This window comes from Anopheles darlingi, chromosome 2 (genome assembly GCF_943734745.1).
Source record: "Anopheles darlingi chromosome 2, idAnoDarlMG_H_01, whole genome shotgun sequence".
Lineage (NCBI taxonomy): Eukaryota > Metazoa > Arthropoda > Insecta > Diptera > Culicidae > Anopheles > Anopheles darlingi.
Genome location: NC_064874.1, coordinates 11,064,097 through 11,089,271, shown reverse-complemented (window position 1 = coordinate 11,089,271; position 25,175 = coordinate 11,064,097). Strand labels below are relative to the sequence as shown.

General features: G+C 49.9%; 2 protein-coding genes across 6 annotated transcripts in view; one reads left to right on the top strand and one right to left on the bottom strand.

The window, feature by feature from the left end:
• Positions 1 to 58, top strand: part of LOC125950338 (furin-like protease 2) — a 185,726-nt gene extending 185,668 nt beyond the window's left edge. For all 3 annotated transcript variants that reach the window (XM_049678233.1, XM_049678235.1, XM_049678232.1), the window contains exon 17: positions 1 to 58. This exon is cut by the window's left edge and continues 3,111 nt beyond it. The gene's annotated coding sequence lies outside the window, so the exon portion shown is untranslated.
• Positions 59 to 512: 454 nt separating this feature from the next.
• Positions 513 to 25,175, bottom strand: LOC125950360 (galactokinase-like). Of its 3 annotated transcripts, XM_049678293.1 has the most exons (9): positions 25,030 to 25,175; positions 24,876 to 24,972; positions 12,780 to 12,963; positions 10,589 to 10,731; positions 6,450 to 6,623; positions 6,253 to 6,381; positions 1,745 to 1,926; positions 1,480 to 1,589; positions 513 to 1,016 (listed from the first exon to the last, which is right to left on the bottom strand). In XM_049678293.1, exons 3-9 carry the CDS (start codon positions 12,939 to 12,941, stop codon positions 711 to 713), a joined length of 1,206 nt encoding a protein of 401 aa, XP_049534250.1. In that variant the 5' UTR covers positions 12,942 to 12,963; positions 24,876 to 24,972; positions 25,030 to 25,175; the 3' UTR covers positions 513 to 710. The 3 variants fall into 3 exon arrangements, with proteins under 3 accessions (XP_049534250.1, XP_049534248.1, XP_049534249.1); XM_049678291.1 differs by lacking the exons at positions 24,876 to 24,972; positions 25,030 to 25,175 and adding an exon at positions 14,018 to 14,100; XM_049678292.1 differs by lacking the exon at positions 24,876 to 24,972 and having other exon boundaries at positions 514 to 1,016.

Here is a 25,175-nt window from a genome sequence, read left to right as displayed (position 1 = left end):
GAGAACCCCTTTTTTTGTACAAAAAACGAATAAAAACGACGAAAGCGAAGCCAAGAAAGAAGAAAAGAAATTATCGGTTTTATTGTTTTGTTTTTGGTTTATTATGTGGCATACTTTATAGAAAGAAAAAAGGGGTATACACCTGTGAAAATATATAGAAAGAAAATGGAGGAATTTCCTTACTGTCAGGTAAATTAAAAGCGTGAAAAAACGCCCGTTTTTGGTTGATTTCGCTCAAATCAACGAAAAATGCGTGTTTTTCTGCTAAAGTAGCTAAATATTAGGGTTGCAGACTGGCGAGGAGGTGACTACCGTGGTGAAATAGTCGCCATCAGGCGTGGTGAGTTTGGGTTGCCGCTGCTGCTGCGATTGGTTGATGAGGATCACCTGGCAGGTAGAGATCGTGGGCGGCCATATTGAGCACTCTGCCAATAAGGAAGCGACGATGGCGCCCAGAAAGAAAATGAACGATACTACGCATGGCGTCAAATGATATCGACTTTAAATGCAGAATAATGTTTATTTGAGCATTTAATAATCATTTTCCTCAACAAATTCCACTCCACCAAAACACATCCATCGTTTACCCTTAAATGCATTTATTGTCGTTCCGTTCCGTTCCGTTCCACGTCGACGTCGATCCACACAAAAGAACATGTTAAAATCTAATTTCTCGCCCCCTCTACTTCTCGCTGCCGCTGTTCTGCACCTCATCCAAGGTATTTACTCAGATCGATCGATCGCGTACCGTTGCTGGGTTCCGCCAGGTAGAAGCGCGCCCGATATTTGCCTCCCGTTTTGCGCGAATAGATCGTGTCCACCTCCTTGACCACATCGGCCAGGGCGCTGCGTTCGAGCAGCGTAACGGTACATCCACCGAAGCCACCACCGGTCATCCGTGTGCCCAGCACACCGCGCGCCCCCAGCGTTGCCTCCACGAGCAGGTCCACCTCGTGACAGGAAACGTCAAAGTCTTCGCTGAGCGATCGGTGCGATTCCGTCATCAGTTGGCCCATCTGGGGGGAAAAGGAAAAGGAAGCATTTTTCAGACCCATTGTTAGACCTCAACATGCAAAGAGAGACGAGAGGGGGCTTATAACAATTAGATAAAGCCTTTTTTGCGACGGCCATTTAATAAAACAGATCCACCACCGGCTGCCGGTTATCGCTGGTTGTGGTTTCTTATGGCACGATCCGGAATCTATCGGATTCCAAATGCTCGCTTTTGGCCTCACTTAATGGGATCCCCACAACGAGAGCGAGGGTGCGAAAGACAATCGCACAAAGACACCAAACCGGCCGATTCGTGGGGTTTCGAACAATCGATTCCGACCGACTATCGACGCAGGGTCCCCCATTAGCATACCGAAATGGCGGCGGCAGCACCAGTGTGCGTTTTATGGTGCTGACTGGAAATGGTGGAATGGCTCAATTGGCACCCATGAAGGGGTGCCACTACTGCTCCTCCTTCACCCTTACCTTCACGAAATCGTTCGCCTTCAGTGCGTTGGCGGCTTCGGTCGTTCGCTGGATCTCCATGATGACGTGACGTGCCCGGCGTACCAGCACCTCGTTCGCGTTCTCGAGCGCTGCTTGTCGTCGACACGGGACGGGTAGGGAGGCCAGGATGGGTGTGGCCAGGTGTCGGTAATATTCGGAGGGATTTGTCGAGGCGAAGAAACGATTCAATTAGTTTTCGGTTTCGGGACGCCGAACGGGAATGGTGGTCGGAGGTCGAACGTACCTTTCAGATGGTCCAGGGTCGCGTCCCGATAGCTCGACAGCCCCATCAGCTTCAGGGCATCCTGGCACTGCTTCCGCCGTACCGGATACTCGCTAGACGAAAGCTCATGCTTCACGCTCGAGTTGCAAATCAGCACCGCCAGCCCGGTGGCCGCGAACGGGATCGATTCCGTCTCGAGCGAACTGTAACGAGCCGAAGGGTTTGATAGAATCCAGATCAATTTAATGCAGCAAAGCGTGCACACGACGACGACGGCGACGGTCTTAACAATGTTACTCGACGGAAGAATTGAGAACGAATTTAAATTGAAGATGAATTGGAACCCTCTTCCCCCTTCCCCTTTTACGAGCTGCATTAAAACGTTCCTTTCCGATCTTTCCGGATCAGATTGGATGCCAAACTGCTAATCCCTACCGGACCCCATCAAAGGGATCATCAAATGGATACAACCCGGGCAGAAGCTGTGTGGTGTGATGTGGCGTACTGGCAATTACAAAGTCCGGCTTCGGGAGGAACAAGCAGTCTAGGCGTTGTGATTGCGACTGGAGCTCGTAAACAACAGTGTCAGAAGCATCGAAGCAGATCCACGAAAGACGCAAACCCGTGCGAGGGCATCGAGTGAACATTCTCGAAAGGTCCGAGGACCCGGCATCAGGTTTCCATCTGTCAGTCGTTCAGGGAAGGAAAAGGAGTAGTTGGTTGATTACTAGAGCAAGCCTTTGCCAGTCTCAGTCGAAGTCTTCTATCGGGAGGTGCTGTATTTCGTCGGAAATTACGAGCGTTACCTCGTCCACTGGACTGAAAGTTTAATTATTGGACAGTACTGCCCCCCCTGGATGTACTGGATTGTAGCATTTTTGGTAGAATTTGATGCAATTTAGTGCCCAAACTGTAGCTCTCTCTCTCTCTCTCTCTCTGTCTCTCGTCGTTGCCTGCCTCGTTGCCATCGATACAAACAACAACAACAACCATACTGTTCTTCTGACACTTCGTCAAGGGAGCTACAGTTGGCCTTGCAACAGGCTGGAAAAGAAAGAGCCAATCGACGGCATACTAGATCATCGGAACGAAGTTCAAACAAAATGCCTTCGATCGAGTTAATTGGGAACCGTTTGATGCACCTTTGAATCTGGGGTTCCTTCGTTCGTTGCAAAGTTCATCCAGCTACTCAAACGGCGCCTTGATTATAGGACATACGAGCAGACCCAGGGCCAGGGACATGCACTCTCGTTGTAATGCGAATGCAAACGAGAATCAAATTCTGCTGACTGACAGCACAACAGCCACGCATGCAGCAGCAGCAGCAGCAGCAGCATCAACAACAAACATCCAGCACGGTGGAGACATTACTGTGATATGCGCCGCCGCCGCCGCCGCCTGCTTCGGTCGCCAAATCGTCATGCGACAACGTCCACGGGAAACATGACACCCAGAATGCCCTGAAACCGGACACACGGAACACACAAAAGCACCAGCATACCGGGACACTGTAGCCTTTCGGTGTCAACGATGGTAATGGTGGTGGTGGTGGTGGTCAGGTCCCGAGTGCAATTGGTATGTTTCATATTTCCGTTTTCCGGTGTCCTGCAATGACGACGACGACGACGACGACGACGATGACGACGTGCATCGCTAATCAAAGGCATAATTTGTTGCCGTCCATTGTGTAGTGGCGGCTCGGACTTGCACTGCAAACACCCGGACACACACACGCACACACATAAAGAGACAGTCATCCTTTCCGGTGTCGGTGCTGTTTCCTTCTCGGTGTCCTCCGTGTCTTCCGACCGATCTCGGAACTCGGACCGCTGCTATTAACTTTCTCCGATTGCACACCGAACAGCTGAAGCTGAAGTTTAACAAATATATGCCGGAGTTAGATGTTCTCGGTCGCCACTCACCTCGGCCACCCCCTGTCCACCTCTGCAACACCTTCAGTGTTGCCCGCCATTTACTGCGTCACCACAGTAAATACAAGGGAGGGAAGCACCATGCCAACCGGTATGACAAATTATACCTTGACATGTCTCAAGACATTGGGGTCCATGGTAAGGCAGGGCGCGCGTTACAGATGAATGCTTTCTCCTGCTGCTGCTGCTGGTGTGGTTGCCCCCTCTAATGTCTCCAGGGCAAAGATTACAGGACCGAGTCCGATGGGCCTAATCTGATCGGATTCTCGGCATCGACGTGGAATTTGCATGCCGAGAAGCCGGAGAGAAGTTGCTTCAGATTTGCACCAAAGACAATATACCTTCTCCAGGGCATTAGGGCGATAAATTCGGAAAACCTTGAAAAACATCCAAGCAAACTGGGGAAGGTTAATCAAACAAAATGCGGACAGGCACATGGCATACCGTAGTGATGGTCAATCCATCCGGTGCAACATACAAGCAGGCAGCAAGAGGCTACTTGCACGTTCTACATTGTTGAGGGCCTCTAGCCTCTCCCTAATCTCGACATCCACAGCGCCCAATCACACACATACACACACACACAGAACACGTGAACCTGAGTGGCAGATCCTTGTGCCACAGCTCCACGACGGTGCAGTATCTTCGGTCCTCGCATCTCCGGGCAACAAAGCTGATGATATAGAAAGGATTAGTAACGCAGGACGTGGGCTGTGTTTGCGAGTGTGCATTTATGCGCGTGTGTGTGCGCGTGTGTGTGTGTGTGTGTGCATGTGTATTGTCCCTGGGCACATCTTCCTCCACCGTACCGGGCCGGCCCGCCCGCCCCGCCTGCTGTGCACTTTCACGCTTTAGTGACATTCAACGAGAGCTAAATCGTTCGAACCGGAAACCGGGCACTGCTGCTGCACGGATGCGGTGACGGTGCGCGGTTGCGGTGCTACAAAGGACCGGAAGCTCTCGGAAACGATGTGGACAGCTGACAAAGCCGGAATACATCCCCGTGCTTCCTTTCTCCGTCGCATCACCGTCGCCATATTGCTTAAGAAGGGCCCAAAAGACACGTAGAGTCCCGTGAAAGGGGGAAGGGGGGAGGGGGGAAGTAGAGAATGTTTTTGGAAGTTCTTGGAACACGGTGAAACTCTGGACGGATTTTGTCGTATCCCTCGTGCGATTAAGTGGCCCTTCGCCCGAACCAGACCAGACCAGACCAGAGTTGCCCTGGGTAACGCCGAGCGATGAGAGACGAGTACCTGTCAGGACTAGTCCGAGGCTCACGATTCCACTGTTGCTGTTGCTGTTGCACCTTAATTAAAGAGATATGCATCGCAAATTGGAGCTGGGACACTTTGCATTCAGCTCGACGAGCTTCGACGCAGTACCCGAACAGTAGCATACCTCTCCCCAACCGCCCCTTCGAGCCAAACAACAAATTGGCCATTCTGTGGACTACTGCTGGCTGGCTGCTGGGATTGGGAGCTTTTGGGGATGACCATGTTTGGGCAAGCTTAACGCATGCACAAGGCAAACACCGCAACCCCGGGGTAAAGCATTTGCTTTTAAAAGAGAATTAGCCAACCGAGGATCCAACGTAGAATCCGAGACGAAGGTAGTAGGTAGAAGGGGACCTGTGTACCTGTCCACCGGGATTGGCCCTCGAACAGCACCAACGGTGACCATAATGCGGCGAAAGGAGAAACAATGAAGGCACCATCCACATTCCCACCGTCCGGACACGACGCGCGTTATGCTACAACAACATCAACAGGCCCCTGGGACGTACACTATGCTTCACTAGGGATGATGGTTATTCGTTAAGCTTCACTAGTGTTCGTGTACCTAGTGTAGGTTCGGACGAGGACGAGTTGAGAGCCGATGAAGTGCAGCTGTCAAAGGGCTTATCCCCGGGGATGGCAGAATTGTTTTTGTTTTTGTAGAATCAATCTCTAGAGCTCCTTTTGCATCTACGTTTGAAGGTAAGTTAATAGTTTGAAAGGGAACGGGATTATGAGACTACATGTAAGAATTGTACATCGATTTCTAGCGTGTTACAATCGAAGAAAAGTGCGCACTGAATGCTGTAGTTAATAAGGATCAAATGCTATTACTTTCATTTGAATAAAAAAAATTAGAGATTGTTGTTTCAGTGTCTTCCAAATGCTTTCGTTCGAATAGTTCGAAAGGCTGGTAGGGCCGGAAAGCGATAGGGCTGGCTCTCTTCCAATTTGGCACAATGCATTGTTTGAGGTTCAAAAACATTTGCTAAACTTGGACACATGACCAGAATGTTCAATATCATGCCAAATGTGACATTCTATTAACTGGAAGAGTCTTTTAAAGTGTTAAGAACATGAATCTGATCCAAAATTATTCTTTTTCATTATCATATTTCCATTTTACATTCAATTGTTACAACTTCAAAGGACCTTTCTCGTGATATTTGGCTCCTGCTGTGTAAAAGGAGTTTATACTAAGTAATTACTCTTCTTCCTAAAGTCATCTAGACCTTCGATCGTGTTGAGTTGATTACAACGACACGGACGACGTTTGTTATTCCAGGATATGAAGAGAAAAAAAAATAGAGAACCCAACACCTACCGACAATCGATGAGCAGTGCGTGGTCAGCCCGGCCACCGATCGCTATCAGTTGATCCATGATGCCGCAGGGTACATTGGCGAACGTGTGTTCCGCCCGCTGGCAGATCTTCGCACCATCCGCGGCACTCCTACGAAACAAACAAACAAACAAACAATCGACAACGAGAATAAGCCACAGCAGGAAGGGAGCACCTACCCACTGCCGGCCCGTTGCCCGGTGAGCTGCTCCAGGAAGGTTAGTGTCGACACTTCTAGTGCGGCCGAGCTGGACAGTCCGCTACCGACCGGTACGTTGGTGTGGATGACCGCATCGAACCCGGGCACCGGTTGACGATAGTGGAACATCACGCCCTTCACATAGTTCAGCCATCTGTTGGTGGAGAGCAGAGTTCGCAGTAGAAGAAAACGCATTAACAATACGGACGCAATTCGATTACTTGTTTTGTTTTTCCGCTTCCGGCAGGAGCTCCTGCTGTGTACCTTGGCGAGCTCGCGAGGTTTTTGTTGAGAAGTGAAGTCGAAATCATAATGAAATTGCCCAAACAAAGGGATCCGAACCAACCGGTCAATCAACAACAACCGGTCCGAATATAGTCCGTCCAGGACACCCATCGCTCTACAGACCGTCCTCTGTGTGGTCATAAAGCCACACACTCCACTGGCGTTTTCAATTACATTTCGCAGCGGAAATTAGCGTTTCTAACGCAGTCTGTTAGCACCACAGGCGCTCTACTGCGAGGTACGAGGGATTTCAGTACAAAAAAAACCGTTGTCCAGTGATGGGTACGAGAAGCCTTCCTTCCTAACATGTGCCCGGTCCCATGGTTCTGCTCCCGGTTCAGCTGGACAGAAAACCGCCTGTAGTGTGAAGGTACACCATACCCACGGACCCATTACTGTCGGTGTTGGTCGTACTGGCAGATCAAACATGCCCATTCCTCTGCCAATTTACAATGATTATGTTTGCAAAAATGCCCCGGTATGGTGTGGCGATATTGATTACACAAAAGGTACAGCCGATAGAGCGTCAGAACCGCATGATCCTCCGGGGCCCGCTAGCCTCGATACGCTGTGCAAATAAGCAACCGCATACCCGGATGGCCGGAGGGCGGAAATCCACTTTTGCCACTTGCCGGGTGCCACAGGTTGAAGTTGGCTAATTATAAATGCAATTAACTCGAACCGCGCGCAAATTAGCGATCCAACAATCCAACGCCCGGCCAGCCAGAGTGGGAGAAATCATCCCGAAAATACAACCAATACCACCGGGATTGGCCCGGGGTGCTGGTGGTTGGAGTAGAGGTCAGGCGATGTGCCACGCTTTGGGGCAGTGATTGGGCGGATAAATACAAAGTAATGTCTAACGAACGGTCAATACTAGTGGAGGGACGTTGTAAGCATTGTTTGGTGGACTATGGCAGTTTGTACTATTATTTTGTTGTTCATATTGTTCTGCAGAATTGTAGAAGTCCTTATTTCTATCAAAACATAGCCTCGTACCGGACATACGTTGCATAACATCATTGTTTCGCTCTAATGCAGTGAAAAAAGGATCCTTATTAAGAAGATGTGTTTTATTTGTGAAGACATCTGATACACTCCTAACGTTGCAATTCATCGTAAAAATAATGTAGGAAACACTGAGAAGTGTATTAGATCCATGCCACATTAGGAGCATCGATCAAACTTGCGGTCCAATACCCTTGAACGGCGGCATCTACGAGCATTAGAGCAGATGGCATTGATGGCATTGGCTCCAATGAACGATGCGAACTAATTAACCAAAAACATGAAATGCAGATCAAAATGGCCCCTCCCAGCCTGAATAGCGAATCAAATGCATTCTACAAATGATGTCAAGGATCTGGGAAATCCATCTCCATCCAAATGCCAGGGCCGACACTGTTTGTTCCCTATTCTAACATGGGATGTATCATCGATCACCCGAATGGTTCTTTGTCATAATGGATGGATAGATGGATCGTGGATCATTGCATCACCATGGTCACAGCCGGAGCCTACTGCGTACTCACATTCAAATGCATCATTAGGCACTGCAACAACCACGGGGAAGCATAATTTCCGCCATAAGCTCGTCGCTCGTACGAGTTTTCGTCCCGAAAATTATTCACCCATCCCGCTGCTCCGTGCGCTCATCAATATTAACAAATAGCTGGCAGCACACAGACACACACACACACACGCCCCTAGTGACCGATAATCTGTTTGCACAAAGTCCTGGATACCAGCCGGGTAAGCACGCAGAGTCCCGGAACCGAAGCCTACCTCGATTTGGTTCGGATTACGCTGGAAAGAAGAATCCCAACAGAACGGTGATGGCTATGCTGCAGCATCGGTTCCATCGGCTTAATCATCGATAATCAGTGGTTTGCGCGGTGACCTGCACCTGCGCCATCGAGCCTCACTCTCTGGCCACTGGTGCGGGATGTTGTTTTTCTTTTATTTTTAGCTCGCTAATTTGACAGCGCACCATCGAGCCGTTGCTGGTGGTGATGATGATGATGATGATGATGCACACCAAACCGAAACACATACACACACGTCATATATGGCCACTGCAATCCGATATGGATTACCGGTGCCCCGGGTCGGGATCCAGCTGCTTTCGATTCCTAGCGACCAGCACATCTGTTGTGTCGTGGGGCTTAATCAAATTTTATCTTGCTACTACAACCACAGGCGCACACACACACACACATACACAGACACCCGGTGCCCGGATGCAGAACCGGATGATGACACATGTTTCGCCGTAACCCTTGGATACGTTGCGATCCTGGAATTAATCAATTTTCCGAATGTTTTGTTCCGAAAACCCCGCCACTCTGCTACCGGTACGCCCATTTAACGGTGCGAGTGTGTGTTTGAAAATGTTTTCCCGAGAAACAGCACGAGGCATCCATTTTGGTGGTCTAGCTTGCCTAACCGCTCGAAAGCAAGCCAGCAAGTAATTCGTTGAAGAGAGAGAAAGGTATTCTCAAAACATTTCTACAACCCCCAAAAAACCCCGGAAACGTTGGCTAAACCACACACACAGGCTCACGAAACCCCGTAAGAAGGTAAGATGAACGCATTTTTCCCAACCATTTCCACCAAGTGGCCACCAAGAATTGTGTTCTCTGCAACAAGCGATCCAAACGAAATAAAGCGAAAACTTTCCATGAATTATGAATCCACTGGTGGTGGTGGTTGTGCTGGATGCTGGATGCTGCATGCACGGCACCGCTCGTTATTCATTATGCGCGCGCGAATTTTCCGCGAGTTTTGATGTCGTATTATTTAATTTAAATACATGAATATGAAAATGAACTACCATGTGCGAGGCGTGTACGAGGCACCGCCGCCACCGCGCACCGGCAACAAACAGCAACCGCTGGACGGAAATTAAAGTAAAACAAACGGGAAACAAACCAGGAAACACACACACACACACACACGATCCTACAGGCATCAAAATGCTCACACAATGCAGCCAATGTGGCCGTTTTGTGGTAGCAAAAACAGCGGCGGCGGAAAAAAAAATGCAGAGAAGGATGAAGAACTTGAAATCCTCCCCCCGTTCAACGTACCACCAACGCATGTGTCCAAGTGTGAGTGGTCTGTGCCTGTGCCTCATCGAACATAGCCGTGTCCGTCCGTCCGTCCGTCCGTCCGTCCGTCCGTCCGTCCGTCCGTTTGACCATCATCAGCACGCGGGAAAGGATCTCCCCGGGCTGAAGGCAGGAGACAGGAGACAAGATCGCCGGACCGTTCTGTCGCGGTCGCTTTTGTTGCTGCTGCTTCTGGTGTTCCTGGTGCTGCTGCTGCTGCTGCTGCTGCAGTGCGCCAAATTCACACGCGTACGAACGGACAACATGATGGTGTGGCAACTGTTTGCTCGCGCTTCTGTCCATGGAATCATGGGAGAAAAGGTGCAGCAGGAGGAGGAGGAGGAGAAGCAGCAGAAGGTGTTTTGCATGCTTTATGTTTTGGTATCATTTTCAATGCAAACCAACGCCTCCTTCTGCTCCTCGCTACATGCCATACCGATCCGAAAACGATCCGGTTTTTGGGGGAGGAGGGGTTGACGGTGGCGGTAAATAATGCGTATGCGTATGATCCAACACAGCGGGTTCGCCACCAGGGCCTGGTACGCAGTCCCACTCGGGCAGCGCGTATGCAAATTATGGTCTTGTGTCCCGCAATCCCGCACGGAGCCACGTCCGGTGGCTACCAACACTTCTAATTAATTAACTATCACGCGCCGGGGTTTTTGGGAGAGCTGGGAAGGAGGGGGGAATGGGAAAGCGGGTGGTCATTTTGGGTGGTGCTTACTTGGGTGATCCCTTGGCGATGGCGCTACTGTCGAACTGGGCCCGCTTCGCGTCCTCCTGGATGCCGTCGGAGCAGGTCACCACGTTGCAGTTCGACTCGGTACCGTTCCGGCGGCCCACTACTACCGTGGCCATCTGCAGTGCCTGTATGTTCGGAGGGGCGAGAAGAAGCGATTCGAGAGAAGGCAAATTAATGGCAGCAAACAATTAGCTGTTGGTGCTGGAGGGGGGGTTGGCATTTGCTCCGCATTTTCGAGGATCATTTTTGCTCCCGTAGAACAATCCATGGATTGTGCACTGTTTGTGATGCGGAAGATGGATTGTTGGCGTTACCGGTTTACGAGGGAGTTTGCTGGTTGTTCGGCGATAAGAGCCCGTAGTATCCGGATGCCAGTTCATGCTCATTATCGTTTCGTCATCAAGTGTATTGCGCAAACATTCTAAATGCCAGATTCCTGCTCCATCCAAAAAGCTCAGTTGGGATATTTTAAAAAACCCCTTCAAACAACTCCTTCGGCGAAGGTCAAACCGAGGCCCTGCTCGGAACCCTGGTGGCCACTTCTTCAAAGTTCTCCACCAACAACGCTTGCCAATCAGAACGGTGCACTTCAATCCTCTTCTTCTACTTCTTCGCCGTAGAGCGAATAATCGTTCTCGATTGGCTTCTTCGCCTACTACGGCACCTCAATCGGTGCGTAGGAAAGAAACAACAAGAAAAAAAAACCAACGAACGCGTCCGATAAAGCAGGCGCCTCCGTCATAAAGAACGTTCGGCTGTATCGGCATAAACTCCCGCGGTTCAGAGTCGGCAAGTGTTTGCTCAGGCACGGTTCAGGAGAAAAGAGGTGTGTATGTGGGAGAGGTGAGGCCTGCAACACTTCATCATCGGCCGCGCTGATGTAACGGACAAACGGGCTGATGGTTGTGCTGCTGAGCGTTGTCTTGTTTCTTTTACGTTTTTTTGTTGTTGTTTTTTTTGTTTCATTTTCCCCCGTTCACGACCCGAAGACACTCCACACTCTGTGGTGCTTGATGGGCGCTGTGTTTTATGGATTTGAATGGCGCGTAGGCGACGCAATATAATACTACTCGATCGTGCACTCGGTGCCACGGTGACGATACGCCGATACGATAAAACGTTAAACAAGTGTTATTCGTTAATCAACGCTCGAGCAGCATAATAACGCCGATAAGTGCGAAACCAGACTGATAACAGACTTCACCACCTCCAACATCCACAGACACACAGGCACACGTACGGCTTGGATGAGTAGGTTTCGTGTTTCGATTGACTGATAAATCGATTTCAATAGAGTCCCTTGCAATGCCAGACCGGTTTATGGGTCATGGAATGTGATAAAAATCGTCCGAGAAGGGAGGAGAAGCTGGTTTGCTGGCTGGCGCTCGAATCGCATGTTGATGACGAAGCGATGAGCTGCTGATGTGTCTTTAATTTGATGTAGATGTGGGACCTGCGTTACAGCGATACGAAAGGACGATTTTCTGTTCTTCTCCCGGCCTCCATATCAACGGAAAAGTTACTTCAACAACACATCGAAACACGTCACACAGTCCCTGTGTCCGGTTACAGTTATCACAAGCCAATCACTCGCCGGCTAATTACATCTGCTCCGAGCCGGTTGACGATTTAAATTAACTGAATCATGCTTCCACCCCGTGTCGTGCCCATTTGGCAGCCCTGCCGGAATTGGACAAACATGACGATAGGGCCGAGCAGCATTCCAACCGAATCCTGGCAGCAAACACGACCGGAATGCAATCCTTCTTTCCAGGCACCTCCCTCGGGAAGTGCACGGGATGAGGGACATCCACGTTTTGGGGTCAGCTTGCAAAGGATTTGAAATGAATTCGATCGGTGCCACGGGCGTTGGTGACATCGGTCATCACCGGTAGCATCACCACCACTATGATGATCATCATCATCAACAGCTAAAACCAACCTGGAGTGCCAGGTGAACCTTTTGCACCTCATGTTTTGTGGCTGGAACCACCTTTCTCCCCCCCGGGGGAGTCCGGGTGAAGTGATGTTACACCTCAGCACAAACCATGTCCTTTCGGCCCTTCGGGAAGGGGTCAAACTACACGGGAAAAATCCGTGCACACCAGTTGCCACACCAGTTGCCACAGTCTCTCATCACCACCATCACCATCACCCACCCCACTATACTTACCATCGGCAGGACGAAGCCATCGTTGTAGTCGACATGCTCGCCGATTAGATTGACCCGGCCGGGTGCACAGGCGGCCACGTCCGGATCGGTACCGAACGTGTTGCGGAACGTTTCGATTGATGTTTTAACAACCTCATCAAAACTAATTACCCTGGACAGCATTTCGATGCCTTCTTCCGGGTTCCTGGAAAGGGGGAAAATAGAGAAAACGAGGGGTGGGGGAGCTTATGAGCAATAGCCAGAACAAATTGGTAGAAAGTACATCTCTCCGAACGGTTTATGGTCCCGGTGGCCCCGATGTGTGCATTTACGGAAGCCAAAATGTTGGAAATGGTTTGCAATTTGAGTATTTAAAAGGAAATAATGAACCGGATGGATCCCGTTTCTACAGTTCCATGTTGAGAAGCCAGCCGGCCGGGACTACAAATTGGCGCAAATTGAGTTACATCCAATCAATTTTGAAATTAACATAACCTGAAAGAACCATAGTATGGCTTCTGGAAGCTACAGCCGGTATAAACGAATTTCGAGCCGAATGATTGACAGGTCTGTTCTCGCCGATTCGCGCAATCGAATTATTGACTTGCTAATCATCATGTCCAGCCTCCATATCTCTCTCTCTCTCTCTCTCACGGGGATGCACTTCACTAAATAACCAGCACACGGGCCTCTTCTTTCTGTTTATGAACAATTCTTTCCACATTCTCGATTTTTCGTTTCCGATTGATTGATTCGAAACAATAACTAGATAGAGGCGCGCTTTTTTTTTCAATATTTATCGAGGAAGGGCCGCAGCTGGAGTGCAAACTAATTGGCAAAATGGCTGTCAAATGCTGACAACAGGCTGCACAGACACCCTTGTTCATTGGTGACCCCGGGGGGCGTTGATTCGATTTGCATTTGCAGTTGACCACAACCGGCAATCAGTGTTGATACGTTTTTCAATTAGCGGAATAAAGGGAGAGAGAGAAAAAAAATGTTGCAGCTAGAATGTTTTCAATATTCAACTTAGTTTGAATATAACATACGGCTGGGTTAAGTTTGCTATTGAAATATTGAATAGAAACGATAAGAATTCCAACGATCACTCCCGAACGGCGAAACGTAACACAACATTTAATGCGAAGGTGAAAAAATTGATCCGCAAAACCCATTGTTGAACCAGTGTCCAGTATTCAAACCTACCAGTGTTCTATCACCATTAAAAGTGTTCAAACAGTTACCATTGTTGTACCTACATTTTGTACGATTTGGATTAATTCCACTAAACAATCTTCAACTCTTTCACCAAGCACTGCACCAATGTTGACATCCAAACCACGAATGACAGCTGCTTCTCTTATTCAATCTGCTCTTTCATCGTGCGTGTGAAGTAACAGCAACAAGCAATTGGGCCGCTTTATCATAAGAGGACAAGTACATGAGCAGAAGTGATAAGCTTACGCCGGTTATTAGCTGCTACCGCGCGCTCAACCCTGCTGCAGCTGTTTGCGTGTACGAGATGCTCCGCTCGTTAGCACGCCACCAACACACCAGCATGCAGAATCCAAACATTATGACTATCACGAGAAAGCAATGTATTCAGTATAATAATTAGGACAGAAATATTGAAAACATTACGGAAACAAACTGATATCGGACACGTGGTCACTTGGAGAGCATTCCGCGGTACTTCTTTGGTAAGCTTCAGCATATCGGAATCTATCATAAGACGTTTTCAATAGACTTATTTTTACGATGATTGAGATATGCTGATAAAAAAAACTGATAAGAAAATTTAATTCAAACTGTACTTAATTTTTCGAGAGAAAAATCAAATCTGCTGAATATTCGCCTTGGGTGTCTTGCTCTTTCTCTCTCACTCTTACCGGCGAAGCTTCCGTTGGGCTTTTCGTGTTTGCATAATTTCAGGGGTATATTGCGGCCCTCACTTCACGATTGTGGAAACCCCACCGGAGATTATTTAAACTTCGCCTCCCACAACGATAAGTTTGGGAGTTTCTTATCCCCAAGAAACACATTTTTCGTCGCATTTTAATGATCCTATTGAGAAATCGCCGTTAAGGGATAAGGCCCTGTCTGTAGAACTGTATGTTCGTGAATCATGAAAGCCGCAGGTCGAAGACAAATCATCTCAGATTGATGTTTACTTTGATCGCTATTTGCAAACGCTCCACCCGCTCTTTATGAGCGCATTTTCACTCTTTCCTGTTCAACCTCCGCGCCATCATGGATCCACAATTATCGATAATTGGTTGTCAGGGGATTTCTGCAGCCAAAGCATCACGCTTTATCATCCATTTCGATTACTAATGCTACGATGGTAACCGCTTCCTACGATGCTCGCTCGCTTGTTGATTTCCCGGTCCTGTCCCACCGTCAGCATCATCTCCAGGAGCATCCACGGATCGATCCGGCGACCTTCTAAATTGTTTTTACCCCCACCGTAAGCCCTGTGATCCCGGCAGAACCACAAACGAACTGAAAAGCCCTTTTCCCGTTCCCACAAGCCTTCAAGCGAACTGTGGAAATTGTTCCAATTATTCGCATATTTAGTGTTCAATTTGTGAACGGTCGGTCGGTTGTTTGGCATATTGGTCGGCTTCCTAGGTGCGGTGTGAAGACACGGCGACAACGAGGCGAATCGAACAAATGCAAAATCATCGCGTAATGACACAAACATTTCACAAACAAAACGACCCCAACAAGCACCCCCCGAGGGGGGGGGGGGGAGAAAAGGAAGGAGGAATTGCCAACTGTTGCCAAGCGGGCCTGCAACGCTTGGGGCGAGTCGTCAATTACAGTGCTTTGCCCTCGCGAGTCCCGGGAGTAGGCCCTTCGACCATTCAAAGCTACCATTTCCCATCGCACGACCACGTGGCGTCCCAGTTTTCCATCCCTGAAGCAAATGATGACGATCGGAATCCTATTAGAACCATTCGGCGTCGTTGGCGAAGCTTTCCTTCCCGGAATCCAGCGGGGCGAATGGGGCACAGCTTGCCCGTGGCGTTCCGATGCGTATTGGCAAAACCCTCTGTCCCTATGCGCTAGCTGAACGTAGACACAACATAATGATTCAAGAACGCGACTGGTTGCGCGAATATTCAATCACAACGGGGCAGCAACGAAAATAGAAACCCTCGCGAACCTTTCGCAGATCCTTTTGCCCGTTTTTCCTTCTTCTGATGTTGTTCCGCGAACCGAAAGTGAAGAACAGACTAATCCTCCTAGGACGTCCGGACACTAGCGAAGGGCACCGAAGAAAGAGATGGGGTCGAGGAGGGGGGGGGGGGTACATCACCCTCCCATACGGTGCCTTCCCCTGTGTGCCGTTCGTCGTAAATCCTGTAATTTATATTCAATTTCATTTTCCACAATTTTTGGACAGCACGAGGAAGGCCATCCATTTTACTTTTCCTTTCGCTCTACGCGGGGCCCACGGACGTGGTTGTTGTCTTGTTATGGTATGGCGCGCCTGGTTGTTGGTAAGCAAGCGTCACCCCGGTAACGGCGACCGAGCGAACGAGCACCACACTGTCCCCAAAGTGCGGGGCCCAAATATTGAAAGAAACGTAAAGTTCCCTGGCATTTCGCTTACGGGCCCATCTTCGGAACAAAAATGATTTATTTATATTCCGCGCGATCCTTGACGCGCTGCCTTGCCAACACCCGAATGGTAGGGGCAGTGAGAAATGCGGTGACGGGTTGTCGGTACCGGGGACCTGTGACTGGACGAACCATGAGGACTTCCTCATGGGGATAGGCTTTTCGTTGGCAACGACCCCCCAGTGGAGTTCACGGCAGGGCGCATCCATCTCCCGGGTGATGACACATAATTGACAATATGCGACGAGGTGCGCGGTTCCGAGCTGTGCTTTTGAGCATATCAAAAATCTTAAAAGACTTCTAACAAGGTAACAGCATGTTCCGCTCTTTGCAGTGTATCAGCTAGTTAATGTTCCACTACACGTGAGTTATCGTAACCGTTGACGTTGCGTTTGTTTATGTGTCTTATTTCTGTTCTGATGCGTATCGTAGTCTTTTCCGCGAACCCTTTTTATAGACAACAGTTCTTATCATACACGAGAGCACCAAGTGTCGGGAAGTTCAACATCTGGCGTGACAAACTTATTTACACGACTGACAAGAATAGCCCACAGGCGCCTGGCATGCGTAGCGGCAGGCACACCAGAAGGTGATTGGGTCCATGATAATTGTTCTGTTTGCGATAGGCTTGCCTTAGAACATAAACATTATCTTTGAGCGTCGTTCAAGGCTAGCTCTCGAGTCGGAAAGTAGATACGCGGAGGGCGTCGAGAAGATTAGCAGTAATTCCCATGGAGCGTTGGTTTTGTTGGTTTTCTCGCTAAGCCGTAACTACTGACTACTTTACGTCCTCTAGCTGCTTCTTTCGAGTGTTTATCAAGACAAATCTCTATGCAGAGATGTAATGTCTGCTGGATAAATTGAACAACCTGGAGCTACCGAAAGATTTCTTCATAAAAGATCTCCACCATCTTTGGTTTGGTTTCTCACCGAACATTATTAAACTCATCAACTGCTAGAAGCGGTCGTCATTTGTAAACGACTATCATCGACACAATCGATACGCGCGGTACCGTTCAAGAATGGACAACAACTTCCAAACAACCGATTCACACTCCAAACGGGTAAAACCGGTACCGGCAAAACGTAGTAGCCATGGCCCGCTCGCGGCGATCCTTCCTTCGAACGTTACGAGCACAACCACGACCACGAGTACTTCCAATGCCAATGCCAGCGAACAAGTCAAACCTGCACTACGCCACACTCGCAATTCGATCTGCACAGCGCACACAGCAACGCGGAACCGGGCTAAAGCCGATTATGGACGGAGCGGCTACTTGGGCTTAGGCCACACCCGGTACTCCCCACCACGTTTGCCGGTGCGCCCACCGTCATGTACGGGTTGCACACTTTCTCAAGGGCACACCCATCGGAACCAGTTGTGAGTGAGTGGACGGTCGCGGTCCACCCGTCACCACCCCGAGGGTGATGGTGAGCCGGCTTTTCCACACGCGTGCACGTGCCCATCACGATGCCGCGATAGCGTCTCCATTGGTCAGTCAGTCCATCGGCCAGACCCAGTTTGTTTACCCATTTCAGTGAGCGCCAGTGCCATCAGCTGACGATTTGCCAGGCCTTTCGCCTTTGACCTGTCAACCGCGCGAGGCCGGTTGATGAGGTCTGACCGATAAGACGGAGCGCGCCTTCAGCCGTATTTGAGAAGGACTTCCGTGTCCTTCGTCGCCAGCACGGCGATTGATTGGTTGGCACGATAAGAGTGAAAAGAACACGTCAAAAGCATCACACGTTCTTCTCGATTTAGGAATGTCTTCCCAATAGCTGTTTCCGATCCGGGGAAGTCAATTTGTTGTAGCATCCATCCATTGGTCATGGTCAATGGTCGTGGTCATGCCCGGCAACTAGTTGGTTCCGTCTAGGAAACCTCTAGGAGAACAAGGAAACACGCGGCGCGTGTCGCGTTCTTCGTTGGTACGATCCGTGATTAGCATGGAACGAATCCACTTTACATACTAATCCATTCCTCCTAGCCCCTTAACACAAGCCCGCGACCGCGTTGCGCGTGACTTTGGCACGAATCTGGCGCGTATGTAGTCGTGGCCAGTCTCTACTTCGTCATCTTCAACGGAAATGTGTCATGTTAGCTGGGCTTTGGAGTTTGACACATCCCGGGCAGCTTCAAAGGGGGTTTCGGCAACATCTCCCGGTGAGCAGTGAATCGAACCGAAACGCGCACTCATCTCACTCACCCCACAGATGCATTCCGGGCAACTACTCCCCCCCCCGGTAATTAATTATGATTTTTGTAATGTTTCCCAACAATGCTCGCCGGTTTATCGTGATGCTAGAGGTGCTGGTGGTGTCTCGCGAGCTTCCATCACTGCTTTCGCCAGCGGTGCATTCCGCGGTTATGGCGGCGGCGGCGGTTCAGATGGTCTATTGTTGCAATCCACCGGGCGGCGAGACGCAGCGGGTCTCGGAGCGGATCATGTGGAGCGGCACAGATCGACGGCAACAACGTGAGCGTGCGCGATCGCGGTTTCGCGGAATTGTGAACCTCTGAACCCACGATAGCCACCCCACTCCCTCGAAACCCCTTGCGGTGGCTTATATAGCGCCAAGGCCTCTATAGAGTTCGTGCCCCGATGAGTGTTGCATTACACACCCGCCGACACACACAAGCGCGATCACACTACTGCGTGCGTGCATTGTAATGTGTGTGTGTGTGTGTGCCTTGTGTTGTGTGCCAATGTTTGCGTGAATCTTCACGCGATCGTGTGCTGACCGCGATGCGATGCGATGCTGACTGACCGCATCAGCGTCAGCGACACAATCCTTCTGTTCAGTATCCGTCATAGTGCCGCAGCAGTAGTAGAGGCTCTATCGGGATTATTCGTCTCTGCTTTCCATCGGAGCAAGTCAGTCGCGAACCGCGTGCCCAAGAATTCCCCATTCGCGAACGCTTCAATTCAGTGAGGGAATTGTGAGAAGTTTTCGCGTTGGAAATACCATTCGTCCCCTTCGGCGCTCGTTTGTTCGCGAGCGTACATATCGTGCGATCCAGCGTGGTTGATGCCGTGCCGTGATGGGTAGCAGTTACGGGGTTACACCGCACCGCACCGCACCGCGCCGATCGTCATCGCGATCGTAATCGTTTAGCTGTTCACACCTTCCGGTGCGAAACTCCGGTGTCGGTGGTGCAGTAGTGAGCACACTGCATGAAGTGAAACATAGTTTCGTGGTGCATCGTGGATACCCGCCGCCGAGGCATCCCCCGTGTAGTCGGTACCCAACTCCCAAGCACCGGCATTCGGCACCGAGGAACGTCAGTCCGTAGGCTTCAAGGGTTGTTCCAAAAGGAAGGGTAGAAGCACAGGACGACGGGACGGGGTGTGTTTCGTTAATTGAATTCTTCTTCTTTGGCGAAGCGCATCACTTCGCTGCTGGTGAGAAGGTGTTGAGTTTGTGGCACTTCCCCCCCTTCGGAACATTCATTAGATCTCTTCATCTCACATTCACTGGCGATTGCGATCGGCTACCACCAGCGTGTTTGTGCGTGCGTGCGTGCGTGCGAACGACGTCCAGCACCACACGACCACACAAAACAAACGAACGGATCGAGAACTGGAAAAGGCAACTCGGAGTGATAGTGCAACGACAGCAACGACGTAGTTCCCTCCCGGGAAGTTATCTTCAAGACGCTCATCGAGTGGGAGTGTTGCGCTGCCCACGACGCCTTCCGTAGCAACTGGGGATTAACTAATCGTCCCGCTCGCCCATTCCCGTGTGTTCCGGTGCATCGCTATGTAGCGGCAAGTGTGCGGCAACGGCAACGGTTTATGCTTCGGGTGAGTATGGACTTAGGAGCGCATTAGAACGATGCAACGGGCGTTACTGTGCAGGGGTCTGACCTCACCACCATTGGGGGTGATGAAGGATGCAACAGTAGCAGCAGCTGTAACCATTGCATCATACGCCGAACCGCAACCGCGATGATCATCGCATTACATCGGAAGGAAGGAAGGAAGTGACCGTTAGAGAGATACTCAGAGACAGAGAGACAGCGAGACAGAGTAACAGAGAGAGAGCGCACACCTCGAGGCATCTCCACGGTCGGCCTCATAAAGTATTTTAAACTATGCAGCGATTACGGCACACCCCGGACCCTCATGCAGAGGGTTGGGTCTGTTGGGTGCGAAAGGGTGGTAATTGTGCCGCAGCCCCAACAAGCGCCCACTATACAGAGCCGCCCAGTAATTTTGTTTTTAGAATTCATCAAGAGTTCTAATCGTTTCATGCGGTACGTCCCTCCCCACCCCCTTTTGTCGGACATTGCGCGCCACGCCAAATCTTCTCACCATTAGTCACACGGAAGAGACACGGAAGGCAGGGAGCGGGGGGCACATTCTATTCTGGGTGACGCCAACGCCAAGAGAAAGCCCAAGGCCCCTAGCGCACGGTTAATCAATTCTGGCGTGTGTGTGTAAATGACTACTCGTTCGCTCGCTCGCTCGGGATGGCATTTTCATGAGCCGCTCATGAAGATGAAGATGCGTTTTCCACCGGTGGCTGTGCAGCGTTTGCACTAGTCACTAAGCAACCGCGCTGATCTTATCACTATTCGTGTAGAACACAGCATTCGTGTCGTACAACAAATGCTATTATTGTTGCTTCGTGGAACTTGATACTCGCACAGCGCACAGAAGAAGAATCTCGCACCCTTAGGTCATACAATAGACAATCGAAGACGGTTTGTTGTGGTGGTGCTATAAACCTTCCCTGCTGCACCGTCAGGTAACGCGTTTTAGTGCGTTCGCGTTTTTATCCTGCGATATTTCGCGACCATAAATACATATTACATATCCCTCCTTGCAGAGACGCATCATGTAACAGATGGCGTGCTCACCGACCGACCAACCAACCAACCAACCGACATGTCATCGTACCATTCGATGATGATCGAGAGGTACTGTCCCCTCCGCTCTAACACCACCCTCTGATTATGCGATGTGTCGGTCTGTTGGCGAAACGAAACTGCACAAAGCTCTCTGTCCGTTGGGTTTTTGTGTGTGTGTGTTTTTTTGCTTTTTATTTGGGTTCCTTTTCGCACGAAACTGTCGATCGTCGTCTCGTGAAAGTGCGCTCACCGGCGGAGGATGGTTGATAGTGTCACTACTAAACCGCGCACGTTACGTGCGTGTTTTTAGTGCGCTTCGTTTGCCATCGTTTGGTATTGAATCATCTAACCAAAGGCGGGGGAGGAGGATAGAGTGGCTTAATGCAATCAGTGGCCTTCCGTCTCCCAGCATTTGATTTTCAGCCCAGCAGCTGACAGACAGCTGGCTGCCTTTGCCCAGTATGCATATGTTGCCATGGCAGCCACCGCGAATCGTGTCATGCTCGAGGCACGCGGCTTCGTAATTAGCGTCACAATTCCACACTCACACCGAGTGGCGATAACGTGATAATGATAAATCCTGTGCCTTAGACTCGATTCGTTTCAAGCAGCAGCAGCTAACCTACTGGGAGCCTTTTGGGGCCAAACTCCCGGCTGCTCCTCTTCTCGACGCATTCAACGATGATGATGAATGAGAGGCACAAACACTCCCATCCCATCCCATCCCATCCCATCCCGTCACCGGTAGTGGCAGTGCCAACATACAATCAGTACGAATTAGCTTTCATGGCTGCTATTAACCCATTACGACCTCCAGGTCTCATCACTTGCGAACCCCGACTATCTGCATAACGGCACACGGCCGGGCAGAATGGTTCAAGCAGAATGGCTTCACACTCATGAGACGTAATAAGACGCAAATCCCTCGCTTTTCACCCTCTCGAGCTCTCGGCGCGCTTCAACGGTTGTCCCTCTAATCCCGGGAAGATTCGCATCGTTCCGCAGCATTCCGGTTGATTGTCAATAGATATCAATTAGCGTCCAACTACTCGCACGTTCTAGGTGCCCTCAAGGGTCACCGCGATTCATGGTGTTGTTGTTCAAAGTCTCCTCGTCGTCGCCCTTCTTTTTTTCTTCTTTTGCTGCTTTGTGTTTGTGGCGGTACACGATAAAAAGAACGCCAAAGAAGATAAATCCATTAAGCAGATAATCGTTAAAGGAGTTCCGCCGGCTCGGGAGCGAGCGCGCGAGGTGTAAGGTGGGTTGAAGGATGAAATTTAGGATCATTTGTTCCCGAACTCCCGGCGGACCGATAATCCATTAGCATTCGCACCGCAGAGTTGTGCAGTGTTGTGTGACGTTAATGGAGAAAATTGCTTCCTCCAGCACGTTCCTGCCTGCGGATTGCGTCGAGTCGAGCAGAAGCAGAAGTGGCAGCCGGCACTTGAGATGTTTGGGAGCGGCTAATGAGCGGTACCGTGGCGTAATCAGCCACGAGGGAATTTCGGAATCGGGAACAAGTGGCTCGTCAGTAGTGAGCAATTACTGGATTTAAAATATCAATTAAAACCCCTTGTATGGTACACTTTGGAGAAGTTAGCGGTAATAGTCAGGACGCACACTCGTACGCTTGATAAATGAAGTAAAGATGGGCATCCTGGGATGCTAGGTTATGCTGCTGCACAAACCCTGCCGAGTGGTTAGAATCAAACAAAGACAGACGAACCTGCCAGCTTATGTCATGCCGCCCAACGGATAACATCATATCGGGACACCTCTGTTAACACCATGTGTGGTTTGACCGTGTTTGAGCCCCCCTCCTCCCCCCCTCCCCGCCACCGGAGAATGCAGGACTTATCTTTGCTCCCCCAAACCCAAACCTCAGCACAATTAGCTCGTGTGGAGTGTGTGTGGTGAGCAGCGAGCAGCGAAATAATAGCGACATTGCTGAATGAAAAACTTAATTAGTGTCGCCGTTTGCAATTATGATTTAATTTCTCTGTCGTTCGTACAACCGCTCGCAATTTATCACAAGCAGCAGCAGCAGCAGCAGTCACAGCAGTCAGTCCGAGAGTCACTCAGTCAGTTGCTCTGCCAGTCAGGAATGTACAACGAGCAAAGGGAATTCTTGTCTGTACCTTTGCCTCGAGTGGCTCACTATCGCTTCATCTGCGTGCTTGTACAGTTGTCAACCCATCCATCCGACAAGTGTTTTGTGTTGAGTTGAGTCATATGTAATGACGGATTTTTACATTTGTTTGCAGTCCAATTTAGTCCGGCTTAATGTGTGCTTTGAGAAGAGGGGGTTTTTACTTCTTCCTGAAACACAACCAGAATCCCGTGTAATGCGATCCCGGATTATCCGGAATATTTATGAGACAAATGAGCAAGAAAAGGAAATTCGTTTTCAGGGAATACAACGGTTGCATATCTAATTGTGCGAAGCAGGTCAGAAAGAAGAGGGGAGAAAATCGAGTAACTAGAGGAAGACTAATTGCTGCAAGAGCGCATTAGCATATCTTGCACCGTTGTCTGTCCACTTGTGATCTGTGCTAGACGTGGCGGTGCTGTGGATGAACAGACTTCTTCGCTGACAGAGGAACGCTGATTGACTCATTATAATTTCGATGAAAATTACAACGGTCCAGCACTTGAGACGCTACCGCAGAGCAGTGTGTCTTTATGTGGGGAATGAGAAGGATTGAAGAGGCTACCGTTACAACCAGGCAGTCAAAAATGCTGTTTGAATATAACGGCAAACCGATTGGTCTCGCAGCAGAGTTCCATATCAATAAAAACACCAACGTTATCACGATAAGTATAAAGAATGCTACTAAAATTCTAATGTCGGTCATGACGACCCCTAGATCCCCTGCCGATGCTTTTACCGGTTCGATTGGAACTGCGATCGGATATAAAAACTTTCCACTTACCATCAGCCAGACAATTGCCCGGCTGATGCGGCTAGTGCCGACCACACACAAGAAGAAAGCCGAAACATTATTCTGTCACAGCTGGACGGCGACGGTAGATCCTCTCGCCCTCTTTTCACTCGAGCAACACGAGCAGCTTCATTTGGAACGTGAATGTGCTGGTCTCTTCTGCTCTTCTGGCTTGGTGGTATGATTTATGCCTTTTTTTGCCGACCCCCCCAGCACCAACCTCGAATTGACTTGACGAGCAACGACCGTGAACGCTATAAACGGAGGCTCGATTGCATTGTCTGACTCGGCGACGGCGAGAGAGGAAGCTGCTGGGTCGAAGAGCGAATGTGAAAGGGTCAAGGAATCGAACCGGCCCATTCCCTGTCAGAAACACGCGCAACACGCACGCTAACAATGCCTCTACGCCCCGGCATATGTACGTCAAACATAATGCGAGAAAGTTTCACCGGGCTAACCCATTCTAGTTGCCGGCGCTACGGCTGACCGAATCTGGCGGAACGACGAGCCTCGATACGTCATGTCGTCGCGGTATTTTTGGCCACATGGCCACAGCAAAACATGGAACTGGAAACACAAGCGTCTTCTGCAAACGCAAGCGCGAACGAAATCTAACCTCAAACAGTCAAACAATCACGTGTGTCAAACTACACCTTGTTACTAATTTTTGCACAGAACAGAACATGCACTCACACACAATCGGACCACTGGCGCTGCCACTCAAACGCTTGAACGGGGGCTTCAGGGCCAACACTTCACTTGGATGCAACGGTAGGTGAAAGCCGGTGTGCTGCAATGAAATGCACTTGATGGTGGATTTGAAATTGGGCGAGAAATACGCCTTTACCTCTTGCGAAAATGGCCACTTCAGTATCCGCCGTATCCGGACACTTCTGCTTGCTGATCCTTGATCTCCTGCCCGTGCCCGATGTCTCGTCAGGATCAACGGCTCGACGGCTCGACGGTCGTTTACGATTAACAATACCGGAACGG

Bases quoted from the DNA above. Each gene is read 5' to 3' on its own strand.
- LOC125950360 (XM_049678291.1), bottom strand. The intron at 6,382-6,449 runs GTAGGTGCTCCC...TTTGTTTCGTAG, and splicing joins GGGCAACGGGCCGGCAGTGG to GAGTGCCGCGGATGGTGCGA. The intron at 1,590-1,744 runs GTACGTTCGACC...GACGACAAGCAG, and splicing joins GACCCTGGACCATCTGAAAG to CGCTCGAGAACGCGAACGAG.